The 14,781-nt window shown below is 46.0% G+C and overlaps 1 protein-coding gene across 1 annotated transcript; it reads left to right on the top strand.

The window, feature by feature from the left end:
* Positions 1-4,075: 4,075 nt before the first annotated feature.
* On the top strand, positions 4,076-8,995 carry LOC114815087 (keratin, type I cuticular Ha1-like). Its single transcript, XM_029075437.2, has 7 exons — positions 4,076-4,432; positions 4,526-4,608; positions 5,202-5,358; positions 6,957-7,118; positions 7,221-7,346; positions 7,582-7,802; positions 8,528-8,995. The coding sequence occupies exons 1-7, from the start codon at positions 4,082-4,084 to the stop codon at positions 8,661-8,663; spliced, it is 1,236 nt and encodes a 411-aa protein (XP_028931270.1). The 5' UTR covers positions 4,076-4,081; the 3' UTR covers positions 8,664-8,995.
* Positions 8,996-14,781: the final 5,786 nt, after the last annotated feature.

The raw sequence follows: 14,781 nt of genomic DNA, 5'->3' as shown, positions 1-14,781 counted from the left end.
TTAAACTGTAAGTTCCTGGTGGGCAGGGAATTCATCTACCAACTCCCAGTTTTCAGTAGGGAAGCAGCATGGCCCAGGGGAAAGAACATGGGCATGGGAGTCAGAGGACCTGGGTTCTAATCCCGATTCTGCCACTTACTTGCTGTGTGACGTAGGGCAAGTCACTTAACTTTTCTGCACCTCAGTTCCCTCAGCTGCAAAATAAGCATTCAAAACTGGTTCTTCCTCCTACTTAGATAGTGAGCCCCTGTGGGACCCAGTTATTTTGTATCTACCCCAGTGCATGGCACATACTAAGTGCTTAACAAGTACCATTATTATTATTATTGTTATTAGTACAGAGCTCTGTCTATCCACCTGTAGGGCAGCAGGAGGGGAAGTTTCTTCTGGCCCAGGAACACTATGTTGTCTCTTTTCCTCCCCCTTCCTTAGAGAATTGATCTTCCCTCCATGGGGCATTCCAAAGACTGACTGGAGCAAGAGTTGGAGGCTCAGAATCCACCAATGTGGCACTTAGGCCATAGAACAGTAGTTGTAAAAGTATTTATTAGGCAGTTATTCTGTTCAAAGCACTGTACTAAGCACTGGGAAAGAGTATACAAGTGGAAATTAGGTTCAGACACCACTGCGAGGGGCTTGTAATTCATGAAGAGAGATTTGGGCTCAGCCACCTTTACTGCCCCAGTTGGGAGGGTCACTCTCATTTGGCTTAGTGGAAAGAGTACAGACTTAGGAGTCAGAGGTCATGGGTTCTAATCCCGGCTCTGCCGCTTGTCAGCTGTGTGACCTTGGGCAAGTCACTTAACTTCTTTGTGCCTCAGTTACCTCATCTGTTAAATGGGGATGAAGTCTGTAAACCGTACCTGGGACAACCTGATTACCTTGTATCTACCCCAGTGCTTAGAACAGTGCTCGGCACATAGTAAGCACTTAACAAATGCCAACGTTATTATTATTATTTGTCTTAATGAGTTAGACATGGCTTCTCAATCAATCAATCAATCATATTTATTGAGCAGAACAGTGTACTAAGTGCTTGGGAGAGTACAGTATAACCATATAACAGACACATTCCCTGCCCATAATGAGCTTACAGTCTAGAGAGTGAGACAGACATTAATGTAAATAAATTGAGAATATGTTCATAAGTGCAATGGGGCTTGGGGTTGGGATGAATAAAGGGAGCAAGTCAGGGTATGCAGAAGGGACTGGAAGAAAAAGAAAAGAGGGCTCAGTCAGGGAAGGCCTCTTGGAGGAGAGATACCTTCAACAAGGGCTTGAATCAGGGGAGAGTAACTGTTTGTCGGATATGAAGAGGGAGGGCGATCTAGTACAGAGACAGGACGTGGGTGAGAGGTCTGTGGTGAGATAGATGAGATCGAGTTTCAGCGAGTAGGTTGGGTTGGCATTAGAGGAGAGAAGTGTGCGGGCTGGGTTTTCAGCATATTGGTTCAGGGTTTTTCTTACCACTAAGCACGGTTGAACAGCAGATAGGGCTGATTTGGGAGTCTATTAGAGGCAGTAGTATTGCCTCCCCAAGGGGGCTGCTATCCCAGGGAGCAGACAGCTGCCTTGGGGGGTGGAGGTGGATATGTGATGGAGTCAGGGAAGTTACTTTCATCCTGACGACACTCCCACTGCTTCCAGACTCCAGGGAGTCTTCCTCGCCCTGAGTGATTCCTTTAAATCTACTGAAGTTGGAAACATAAGATCATGACCAATGCCTTCCTGGATCAGACTTAATTAATGGTCCCTTCTGCCCAGGACCATGTCCAGCTGTGGTAAAAAAGGTCGGTAGGAAGGACAGTGAGATTATTGCCTTTCTAGGCGTCATACTTCATGGTTAGGGATGGCCCTCCTAATATCTCTAACTTTTTCCTTGAGTAACATGTCAATAATAGGGAGTTATATATGGAGAAGCAGCGTGGCGCAGTGGAAAGAGCACGGGCTTTGGAGTCAGGGCTCATGAGTTCGAATCCCAGCTCTGCCACTTGTCAGCTGTGTGACTGTGGGCAAGTCACTTAACTTCTCTGTGCCTCAGTTCCCTCATCTGTAAAATGGGGATGAAGACTGTGAGCCCCACGTGGGACAACCTGATTCCCCTGTGTTTACCCCGGCGCTTAGAACAGTGCTCTGCACATAGTAAGCGCTTAACAAATACCAACATTATTATTATTATTATTATATTTTAGGTACTTACTGTGCCAAATTCTCTACTAAGCCGCGAGACAGATGCCTCTTCTGTAAAATGGGGATAAAGGCTGAGGCCCATGTGGAACATGGATTGCGTCCAACCTGATTACCGTCTATGTACCCCAGCGTTTAGTACAGTGCCTGGCGTATAGTAGATGCTCAGCAACCATTAAAAAAAATCAGGTTGGACACAATCCCTGTCTTACGTGCGGCTCACTGTATAAGTAGGAGGGAGAACAGGTAGGAAGTACCCCCTTTAGAGATCAGGAAACTGAGGCATAGATAAATTAAGGGTCTTGCCCAAGGCTATACAGCAGGCATGTGGAAGAGCAGGTATTAACTTTTATGTGCCTCAGTTACCTCATCTGTAAAATGGGGATTAACTGTGAGCCTCACGTGGGACAACCTGATTACCCTGTATCTACCCCAGCACTTAGAACAGTGCTTTGCTCATGGTAAGCACTTAACAAATACCAACATTATTATTATTATTATTAGAATCCAGATTTTCTGACTCCCAAGATGTGTTCTTTCTATTAGTCCATGTTGCTTCCCCCAAGGAAGGCATCAATCAATTAATCAATCAATCAATCAATCAATCATATTTATTGAGGACTTACTATTTGCAGAGCATTGTACTAAGCTTTTGGAAGAGTATAATATAACAAAGTTGGTAGGCAGGATTCCTCCCTACAGCTTGTAGTCTAGATGGGGAGACAGACATTAATATAAATAAATTACAAATAAGTACAGGAGTGCTAAATGGGGCTGAGGATACGGTGAATAAAGGGTGCAAATCCAAGTACTAGGGCAAAGAAAAAGGGAGTGGGAGAGGAGGGGATGAGGATTTAGTTGGGGAAGATGTCTTGATGGAGATGGGATTTTAGTAAGGATGTGTTTCAAAGATAATAAATAATCTTAGAAGAGTGAATTTTCACTCTTCTAAGCGCTGGGGTAGATACATGGTTATCAGGTTGTCCCTCCTGGGGCTCACAGTCTTAATTCCCATTTTACAGATGACATAACTGAGGCATAGAGAAGTTAAATGATTTGCCCAAAGTCACACAGCTGACAAGTGGGGAGCCGGGTTTAGAACCCACCACCTCTGACTCCCAAGCCCTTGCTCTTTCCACTAAGCCACACTGCTTCAAAGATGTATGTGTATTGTCATCAGAGGTATTTGTTGAGTGTTTACGGTGTGCAGACCTCTGTACTAAACTCTTGGGAGAATACAATACGACAGAATTGGTAGACACATTCACTGCCCACAGTGAGCTTACAGCTTAGAGGAAGAGCTAGACATTAATATAAAGAAATAATTTATCATATATACTTTGTAAATATCTACATAAGTGCCTTGGGCCTGAAGCTGTACATAAATCCTTTGTCAACCCTCCCATAACCCATATTTATCCCTTTTTCCTCTGAAATTCTAAGGTGATGAGGAGAAAAAATCAGAGAACAGCTTAGAAATTGAGCTAGCATAAAATACAGGGATTCCACTGGGGAGGCCTAGCCCTGAAGTCAGGAGGGACGGAAGGAAGGACACTCGCTGTCCCCAACCTACTTAATCAGGCTGGTGACTTGGAGGAGGTGGTTTTGACTCTTTGAAGATACAACATGAACTCCTCCTTTACTGCCCAACATTACCGGTAATAGTCCTGACTTAGCAAGAAGCCGAAGTAAAATCTTTTATGTGGTGAGGGACTCTTCTGAGGTCTTTCAGTGACACACTAAGAAGAGCTTTGGAAAATGTGTTAGTGGAAAAAGGGAAAATTGCTTTGTTGTATGCTCACACCCACCATGGAGGGGATATAAGAATCCCAAAGAGGAGCACTCCTTGTCCAGAAGACACTGAGACTCCCCTGAGCACCTCTCTCCCAGCACCATGCCCTACAACTGCTCTCTGCCCAGCTTCAGCTGCCGCAGCAGCTGCGCCACCAGGCCCTGCGTGCCACCCAGCTGCCAGCCATGCTGCTCCCTCCCCGGAGCCCGCAACATCCCCGCCAACATCGGGACCTGCGGCTGGTTCTGTGAAGGCTCCTTCAACGGCAACGAGAAGGAGACCATGCAGTTCCTGAACGACCGTCTGGCCAACTACCTGGAGAAGGTGCGCCAGCTGGAGCGGGAGAACGCCGAGCTGGAGGCCAGGATCCGCCAGTGGTGCCAGGAGCAGGTCCCCTTCGTGTGCTCGGACTACCAGTCCTACTTCCGGACCATCGAGGAGCTGCAGCAGAAGGTATAGGGGTGGGAGAAGGGCGACGTGACCACTTGGGTTCTCTTAAGACCACATGTTCTAAGTTTCACTCATGGAGGAATCTCTCATTTCCAGATTCTGCTCACCAAGTCTGAGAACACCCGGCTGGTGGTGCAGATCGACAACGCCAAGCTGGCTTCGGATGACTTCCGCACCAAGTAAGAGGGGAGAGAAGGAAGTAGGAAACCCCCTTTTTTTGTTGGCATTTCTTCCCTTGGATCTGGCCAGATGGGAAAAAAACTTCTAATTGGTCCATCAGATAAGCTCTCAGGCTCCCAGACTACAGAAAACTGAATCAATTTCTTTCTGATCACCCTTCCCACTAGCAATAGGGACCCCACTGAAGTTAAGACAATTCTCTAGTGAATATTAATGACCTAAATCAAAGTTCCACTCTCCAAATCCTTTCAATCAACCAGCAATCAATCATCAATCAATTGCATGGACTGAGCACCTACTGAGTGCTAGGCATCCTACTGAGTGCTCAGAAAAATACAGTAGCAGTAATACTATGTTCCCTGCCCTCAAGGAGCTTGGAATCAAATGGGAAGACAGGCAAAAATTCCTGATGTATTGAAACTGGAGAAGAAACCAAGAAATGGAGGTGATCGATTAACTTCAAAAGCCAAACTATCACTGTTTGTATCAAAGGAATGAAACAAACCTAATCCAGACCAGAAGATGACCAAGAGTAGTCCCCATTCATACATTCTCAGGTCCTTCCAATGACCATCTTGTTCTCTGTTGGAAGGTACCAGACGGAGCTGTCCCTGCGCCAGCTGGTGGAGGCCGACATCAACGGTCTGCGTCGCATCCTGGATGAGCTGACCCTGTGCAAGTCTGACCTGGAGGCCCAGGTGGAGTCACTGAAGGAGGAGCTGCTCTCTCTCAAGCAGAATCATGAGCAGGTAAGACTCCCACCATCATACCGTATAACTTTCCCAAGAAAAATAGAGGGTAGGAGGGCATAGATGTTTGTCAGTTGGAAGACGGCTAATGCAACCTCTTGCATATTGCTCAAGAATCTGTTTAGAGTTATCTTTAGCAATGATTGGATCACCCAACCCTTGTGCAGGGAGCCCTGGTGTTCTCTGGCTGAAGCTTGGCATTATGCTGAAGATCAAACAATCAACTGATCAATCAGTGCTTTGTACTGAGTGCTTACTAAACACTGTACTAAGTACTTGGGAGAGTACATGATATGAGTAAGTCTTTCTGGGTACCAGAATTGGCATCACACTGTGCTGATGGTGCAGGCATGGGTTCATTGAAGTAATAATAATAATAATTATGGTATTTGTTAAGTGCTTACTAAGCGTCAAGCACTAAGACTTGGGTAGGTACAAGATAATCAGGTCATCCCATGTGGGGCCCACAGTCTTCATCCCAATTTTACAGATGAGGTAACCGGGGCACAGAGACGTTAAGTGGCTTGCCCAAGGTCACACAACAGACAAGTGGCGGAGTCGGGATTAGAACCCACATCCTCTGACTCCCAAACCTTCACAGCATGGCTCAGTGGTTAAAGCATGGGCTTGGGAGTCAGAGGTCATGGGTTCTAATCCCAGCTCTGCCACTTGTCAGCTATGTGACTTTGGGCAAGTCACTTAACTTCTCTGTGCCTCAGTTACCTCATCTGTAAAATGGGGATTAAGACTGTGTGCCCCTCGTGGGACAACCTGATGACCTTGAATGCCCCCAGTGCTTAGAACAGTGCTTGGCACATAGTAAACACTTAACAAATGCTATTGTTGTTATTATCATTACTTCCTGTAAAACATATCAGGTCCCTTCCTATTCCATGCAACCATGCTAGGGAGGCAGATTTGGAAGATGCCAAACCCAAAGAATAGTTGACTCTCAGGAATTCAGAGCTAGGATAAAGCTGAAAGAAATCAGGAAAGTATGGCTGGGATATACAACTTACTCTTTTACAATCAAACATTATCCAGGGATTGATCCCTTCTCCAAATTGAAAAGAATGAGTGTTTGATTGGAGCCTTCTGCTCTGATGGCCCACGCTACCCTCGATGGTGACTTTGCCTACAAAATTTTTGGGTGGAGAAATGTCTTCTTCCAGATTCGTGACTAAGAGTAGCTGAAAATGTTTCCACTAAAATGCTGTAGACTTCTTCTCCAGAACAATTCCAACAATAGGAGATGGCTAGGAACTAAGAGAGGACCTGAAATAAATTGCTGGTATTTACTGAATGCTTAGCGTGTACAGAGCACTGTAGTAAGGGCTTGGGGAGAACAACAAAACAGAGTTACTAGACATGCTCCTTGCTCATAATGAGCTTACATTCTAAAGGACAGTAAGTGGTGGGACAATGATAAAGATGTTGATGATGCTGTTGGTGGTCGTCTCTGAACTGAGCCAGAAAGGATGACATCTCAGGGGGTGGGTGGTGGTCTCAGAAGTTACAATTGAAGAGGAGATGAATGGCAGTAAGGGAGATGAGTTGGGTCATTTTTACATGTAGACTTGTCCACTTCTCCCTCTCAGGAGGTCAACTCTCTGAAGTGCCAGATTGGCGAGCGACTGAACGTGGAGGTGGACGCCGCCCCGACCGTGGATCTGAACAGGGTGCTGAACGAGACCAGGTGCCAGTACGAGGCCCTGGTGGAGACCAACCGCAGAGATGTGGAGGAATGGTTTGTTAAGCAGGTGGGTGATTTATAACTCCAGGAACCGCCATGGGGTTTCCCAGCCCCCAGCCAAGCCCAGGCCATGTCCTGACTCCGTGTATGAACTCTGTGTGTGTTTCAGACAGAGGAGCTGAACCAGCAGGTGGTGACCAGCTCAGAGCAGCTGCAGTGCTGCCAGTCAGAGATCATCGAGCTGAGACGCACCGTTAACGCTCTGGAGGTGGAACTTCAGGCGCAGCACAACCTGGTGAGTAGCCTGGCGGAGGATGGGGCCTTCTGGAAAATGGGGGAGGGACCCATCATTTGTGTCAATGGAGTTAACAGCAGAAACCTGAAAAAAAAAGATCATCTTTATCAGGAATGTGCGAGGGGCTTTTTGGAGAGGGTGAGAGTGCTGGAGCCCACGGAATTATGAGAACTGGGTTTCCCAGTCCTAAAAGCACCATCATCACTCTGACTTTTATTCCTCTTCTCCCTTACAGAGAAACTCTCTGGAAAACACCCTGACCGAGACCGAGGCCCGCTACAGTTCCCAGCTGGCCCAGGTGCAGTGCATGATCACCAGTGTGGAGGACCAGCTGGCTGAGATCCGCTGTGACCTGGAGCGGCAGAACCAGGAGTACCAGGTGCTGCTGGACGTCAAGGCCCGACTGGAGTGTGAGATTGCCACCTACCGCAACCTGCTGGAGAGCGAGGACTGCAAGTGAGTGCATCCTGACGAGGTCTGGCAAAGCCTCACGTATATCTTCAGGGAGGAATAACGGAGATGGGAAAACAAGCTTTCTCAAAGAAAACACATGGAAACTTACCTCCTTTACTGGAGATATCCTGGGTTTTCCTGGAGTTCTCAAAGATCTGGGTAGAGGTCCCTGGGACAGTGGGGATTGGGCTACTGGTGAGTAGAGCTTCTCTAGCTTAGGTGGTGGATTAGGGGCAGGGAAGAGATGCCGGAAAAGTGAGCTGCAGTGAAGTAGGCGGGTTTCCTGCCTGCAGGATTGAGAGCAGGATGGAACGTAAGGGTAACAGGGGAGGGAAGAACCTAGAATGAAATCCTTTTCTGCCCTTTCTCCACATTGATCCCCCTCAGGTCAGAGAAAACCTGCCCTGGGGGCTCAGGTCTTCAGGTCTCCAGGCAGCCCACCCCCCACTCAGTGGAAAGAGCCTGGGCTTCGGAGTCAGAGGTCATGGGTTCGACTCCCGGCTCTGCCACTTGTCAGCTGTGTGACTGTGGGCAAGTCACTTAACTTCTCTGTGCCTCAGTTACCTCATCTGGAAAATGGGGCTTAACTGTGAGCCTCACGTGGGACAAACTGATGACCCTGTATCTCCCCCAGCGCTTAGAACAGTGCTCTGCACATAGTAAGCGCTTAACAAATACCAACATTATTATTATTATTACTAACCTGACCCTGTGATTCTGTTTCCCAGGCTTCCCAGCAACCCCTGTGCCACAACCAACGCATGTGGCAGGGCCATTGGTCCCTGCTCCGTCACCCCCTGTGCCCCCTGCACTCCCTGCATGCCTCGTTCCCGCTGTGGCCCCTCCAACTCCTTTGTGTGCTAACGTGGATTCAGCTGCCAGGAGGAAAGGACGGCTGGCGGGTGCATTTTGTGCCTGTACATCATTCAGTTTCTCCCCACATCTCCCAAACTATGTTGCAAGACCTCATGACCCTTTCAAAAATCAGGGAGAATGAGGAGAAATTCATATAGAGCACTGCCACTAATCCTAGCTTTTCAGGCTCCTAAAAGCCGCCACCCACTCAAATCCCATTTGCTATAGTTGCTCACTCTCCAATCGGCAAGCTTAGAAACCTGCTCCCCGAGAACACATGTGCTGTTCGTGGGACCTTTGCAACTTTTATCTCTTCTGAAGGACAAAGATGTTCTTTGGGAAACCTCTTCATTAAAGTTTTTCTCTTGCAAAGCATTCGTGGTTCTCATCTCCACTTATTCGTCTCACAGTGGTCATCCGGGCGGGGTGTCATAAAAGCTAAATACATTTTATAGTTTAACTCACATCATCATCATCAATTAGTATTCATTAACTCCCCCACATGTTCTGCATTGGATCAGGGTGCATTATAGACTAGATGAAAGGATTAGGAAGAGCTGAGATCCAAGTGGAGGACACCTGTACTCAGAAGAATGCACCTGCAGTAATGCCCAGATTAGGCATTCGTTACAAGACCTTACAGGATGGCTTTGCACACGGTAAGTGCTCAATAAATGTGGTTGAGTGAATGAATTATTCATGCTTCAGTGTCCTCATCTGTAAAATGGGATTAAATTCTGCTCCCTCCTACTTAGACCATGAGTCTCAAATGGGACAGGGACTGTGTCCGGCCTTATCTTGTATCAGTCCCATTGCTTACAGGATGGCTCTCCTTGACTAGCATGCCAAGCAGCAGGGTTGGATTAATTCAAGGACTTTAGGGTCTGCAACTGTGAGGTAAGGGCTGCCCTCCTTTCCTCTAATAGTGGTCACAGCCATGTGACTGAAGCTGTTGTCGCTTTAGATGGTAATCGGGGCCGTCTTAGCCTTCCAAGATGGCCACTGCTTGGGATATTCTAAGAGGGAACCCATACCAGACCTTATTTAAATGGCTACCATGCTGACTGTAAGCCCGTCAAACTGCAGGAACTGTATCTGTTGCCGACTTGTTCATTCCAAGTGCTTAGTACAGTGCTCTGCACATAGTAAGCGCTCAATAAATACTATTGAATGAATGGTTCAACATCAGGGGGTGTGGGACTGGAGCTCAAATAGAAATCCTTTCTTGAATCACCACTTCCTCTGACACTGCGGTAGTCATCTTTTATTTTTTCAACAATTCTCTGATCCATGAAGGAGAGGAAAAAGGTGTAGAACACCTTACTCTCTCAATCACACAGCTCTCCCAATCAATCAATCAATCATATTTACTGAAAACCTTCTAGTAACAAGAACTAATGGAAAAACCACAGGCCTGGGGAGTCAGAGCACCCGGGTTCCAATCCCGACTCTGTCACTTGCGTATTGTGTAACCTTGGGCAAGTCATTTAGATTATTCGAATTGTACTTTCCAACTGCTTAGTACAGTGCTTTGCACACAGCAAGTGCTCAATAAATATGGTTGAATGAATGAATTATTCATGCTTCAGTGTCCTCATCTGTAAAATGGGATTAAATTCTGCTCCCTCTTACTTAGACTGTGAGTCTCAAATGGGACAGGGACTGTGTCCAGCCTTATTTTGTATCGGTCCCAGTGCTTAGTGCAGTCCTTGGCACATGTTTAAAAATAATAATAATAATGTTGGTATTTGTTAAGCGCTTACTATGTGCCAAGCACTGTTCTAAGCATGAGGGAGATACAGGGTAATCAGGTTGTCCCACGTGAGGTTCACAGTCTTCATCCCCATTTTACAGATGAGGGAACTGAGGCATAGAGAAGTTAAGTGACTTGCCCACAGTCACACAGCTGACAAATGGCAGAGCCGGGATTCGAACCCATGACCTCTGACTCCAAAGCCCGGGCTCTTTCCACTGAGCCATGCTGCTTCACCATTATTAACTAATCAAATGCCATAATTATTGGATGCAGAGGACTGTTCTAAGGTCCTGGGCGAGCACAGCAGAATTAGTAAATATAATCTTTGCCCTCAAGGAGTTTATAATCCCATGGGGAAAATAGATAATAATAAATAATAATAATGATGGTGTTTGTTAAGCCCTAACTATGTGCAAAGCACCATTCTAAGCACTGAGGTGGGGGAGATACAAGGTGATCAGGTTGTCCCACGTGGGGCTCACAGTCTTAATCCCCATTGTCCAGATGAGGAAACTGAAGCACAGAGAAGTTAGGTGGCTTGCCCCAAGTCACACAGCTGACAAGCAGCGGAGTCAGGATTAGAACCCATGACCTCTGATTCCCAAGCCTGGGCTCTTTCCAGTGAGCCACGCTGCTTCTGTATTATAGTAGACTTCAGAGCTGTATAAACCTTTGCACTAACGTGCAGTTGTAACACTTCTGTGCATATTGACTTACGCACCCTACTATTTAAGCGTTTACTCCTTTAGATATTCATTTTTCCTCACTTCTTTTCTACCTATATGTGTGTCTTTCTTCTCCACTATCCTATGAGGTCAGGGATTCTATTTTCTAACTATGGTCTCCCTAGCAGGTAGTAATAATAATAATAATAATAATAATAATAATTTTGATGGAGCACTGGGGTAGATACAAGGTAATCCGGTTGTCCCACGTGGTGCTCACAGTCTTAATCCCCATTTTACAGATGAGGCAACTGAGGTCCAGAGAAGTGAAGTGACTTGCCCACAGTCACATAGCTCATAAATGGCGGAGTCAGGATTAGAACCCATGACACGGTTCCAGTAATAAAGTGCTCTGCCCACAGTAGAGGCTGAGTAAATACTATTGACTAATTGAGCCAATAGTCAATGTTGAAGTTGAAGAAAGCCAACCACTCCAAGAAGCATGGCCCCATCAGGCTCTCACCTGTGTGTCCCTGACACCGCCTTCTCCCGTGAGTATTAGTGGCCTGACACAGCCAGGTGACCAGGATGGATTGGGTAAAGATTGAGCTTCGTTCCAGCTACCAGGTACAATTCTCCCAGCTCTTTCTTCCCCCAGGGGCTGGGGGAGCCCATCAATCCCCAAAATGCATTATCATCATCTTTCTTCTCATCCTGAACAATACCGTCAGTCACTGCACATTGCAAATACACCTCCAGGGACTGTTTGAGTGAGCTGACTTTCAAGAGTTAATCCCTTTCTACCCGCAGGACAGGAATGTTCTCAAGGAGAAACTGAAAACAACTCTCGAAAATATGCCTCAAACAGAGCAATCAAAGCCGCTGTCCTCATTCTGCTCTGTACCTCCTCCTCAGGAATCTTTATCAAGAGAAGGGGCTCTGGGCCCAAGGCTCAGTGGAGATTTCCCTCGAGATATGTGCCTCCACACAGAGAAATACCTCCCCAGGTCCCCACCCCTGAGGAGAGGGAATTGGAGCTTCACCAGCAAATCACGGATTTTTCAATTCTCAAAACCAGTTCAGACCTGTGCTGGGGATTAACATTCTCAAGAAGGGTAAAAGGGAAAAAGGGGAATAAGGTTACTACGAGGAACATGTTGAAAGCAAGAATATGGTAAAGGAGGATTTATATGAGTTCAGTGAAGAGAGCACAGGTGAGGATTACAGTATTTCAGATTTCAAGGCCCAAAACGCCACCAGCAGCATAAGTGTTAGCAGCAGTCGCAAATGACTTTCACTGATAGTTTCCTTTGAGTTCTAATCCTTCTTGTTGGTGGTCTATTTTGCTGCTTCTACCCTACTGTGCTGAGCCAGGTCAGTGAATCAATCGCATTTATTGAGCACTTACTGTGTGCAGAGCACTGTATTAAGCTCTTGGGAAAAGAAGAGTATAACAGATTTGGGAGTCATATTCCCTTCCCACAAAGAGCTTACAGTCTAAGGGGAGAGACAGGCATTAAAATAAATTATTGATACATAAATAAGTGCCTTGAGGCTGAGAGAGAGGCGAATAAAGGGTACAAATCCAAGTTCAAGGTTGACGCAAAAGGGGAAGTGAGGGCTTAGTTTGGGAAGTCCTCTTGGAGAAGATGTAAGGCTTCAAAGGTGGGGAGAGTGATCAGTCGGTTGGATAGGAAGAGGGAGGGAGTTCTAGGCCAGAAGCTGGATGGGGTGAGGGGTCGATGGTGAGATGGATGAAATAGAGGTTCTGTGAAGAGGTTGGCATTAGAAGAACTGGGTGAGCATGCTCCGTTGTAGAAGGAAATCAGGGAGCAGGAATCAGAAGAAACTACGATAGGAGTGGGCAAGGTGATGGAAAGCTTTAAAGCTAATGGCAAGAAGTCTCTGTTTGATATGGAGGTGGACGGGCAGTCACTGGGAAGTTCTTGAGGAGTGGGGAAATGTGGACTGAACATTATTTTTTAAAAATGATCCAGGCAGCAGAGTGAAGTATGGACTGGAGTGGTAGAGACAGGAGGCAGGGAGGTCAGTAAGGAAGCTGAAGCAGTAGTCAAAGTGGGATAGAATAAGTGCTTGGCTCAACATGGTAGTAGTTTGGAGAAGGAAGTGTGGATTTTAGAGATGTTGTGAAGTAGAACCATCAGAATTTGGTGACAGATTGAATATATGGTTAGAATGAGAGAACTAAGTTGAGGATAATGCCAAGATTTTGGGGTTGTGAGATGGGAAGAATTGTTGCACAGTCCACAGTGATAGGAAAGTTAGGAGGAAGACAGGGTTTCCTGAGTCTTGTTTTGGACATGTAATGTTTGAGATGTCAGTGGAGTTTTCAAGTAGAGATGTCCTCAAGGCAGGTGGTAATAGAAGACTGCAGAGAAGGAAGTTCAGGGCTGGAGATGTAGATTTGGGAATCATCCTCATAGAGAAGATAGTTGAAGCTATGGTAGCGAATGAGTTCTCCAAGAGAGTGGGTGCAGATGAAGAGTAGAAGGGGACACAGAAACAAATCTTAGGGACAGAGGAGGAGCCTGCAAAAGAGGCTCTGAATGAGCAACCAGAGAGATAGGAGGAAAACCAGGAGAGGACAGTGTCAGTGAAGCCAAGGTTAGACAATGTTTGCAGGAAAAGGGAGTGGTCCATAGTGTCGAAGGCAGCTGAGAGGTCGAGGAAGATTAGGATGAAGTAGAGGATATTGAATTGACAAGAGAAAGATTACTGATGACTTTGAGAGGGCCGGTTTTGGTGGAGCGAAGGGGGAGGAAACTGATTGGAGGGGGTCAACTGACTACTTGTTTTGTTTTGTTGTCTGTCTCCCCCGTTTAGACTGTGAGCCGTTGTTGGGCAGGGATTGTTTCTATCTGTTGCCAAATTGTATATTCCAAGCACTTAGTACAGTGCTATGCACATAGTAAGCGCTCAATAAATACGATTGAATGAATGAATGAAAGATGTAACAAGTTTAACTGAGTTCCTGATTGGATTTTTAAGCCTTTTTACATCCTTTCTGACACTGCCTCCTCTTCTAGCAGAAGGCACAGTCCCACAGATAAGAACCTGGTCTTACCTTGTCTTTCTATCCTTTACATTTTAGTTGAGATAATGGATATACAGATGGGTCCTAAAACCTACGTTTTCTTTGATTCCACTGAGCATTTCTGAACAGGAACTTTATCCATGGACCCTGAAATGACTCTTTTCTTGAGCTCTCAGAAGATTCTTTCCAGTGGCTACTTCATTTCTAACCACGCCATGGATCAGCAGACTATTTATTTGATTTTCCATCCATTCTGCTCTTATCATTGCATTTAGGTGCATGGGAAGCCACCAGATACTAGAAGGATTGACTTAGGGCATGCGTGTGCTCAACATCGTAGTAGAGGCTTTGCTTGTGGAATAACAGCCTTGTTAAAGCTTAAGTGAAATTTAATTATTACATTGAGACCGGAGGTTCTGACTGACTCCTTTTACAACCCTATGCTTCTTTGAACCATGGTTTAAAATACTTTTTGAATTGTCTTTTTATATCTTACCTTTTTTCTGCATTGTTGACAGAATCCATCCCTTGGTTTTGTTCATTTATTAGAGAACAGCAGGGAGTGGCCGATGGATTTGGAAGAAATAAATATTATGGCCTATCCCCAGGAAGATCACCAAGATCCCAGAGAGGCATCTCTATGTTCTCAAA

The sequence above is a fragment of the Ornithorhynchus anatinus genome, chromosome 11 (genome assembly GCF_004115215.2).
Source record: "Ornithorhynchus anatinus isolate Pmale09 chromosome 11, mOrnAna1.pri.v4, whole genome shotgun sequence".
Classification (NCBI taxonomy): Eukaryota; Metazoa; Chordata; class Mammalia; order Monotremata; family Ornithorhynchidae; genus Ornithorhynchus; species Ornithorhynchus anatinus.
This window is presented reverse-complemented; position numbering and strand designations above follow the sequence as displayed.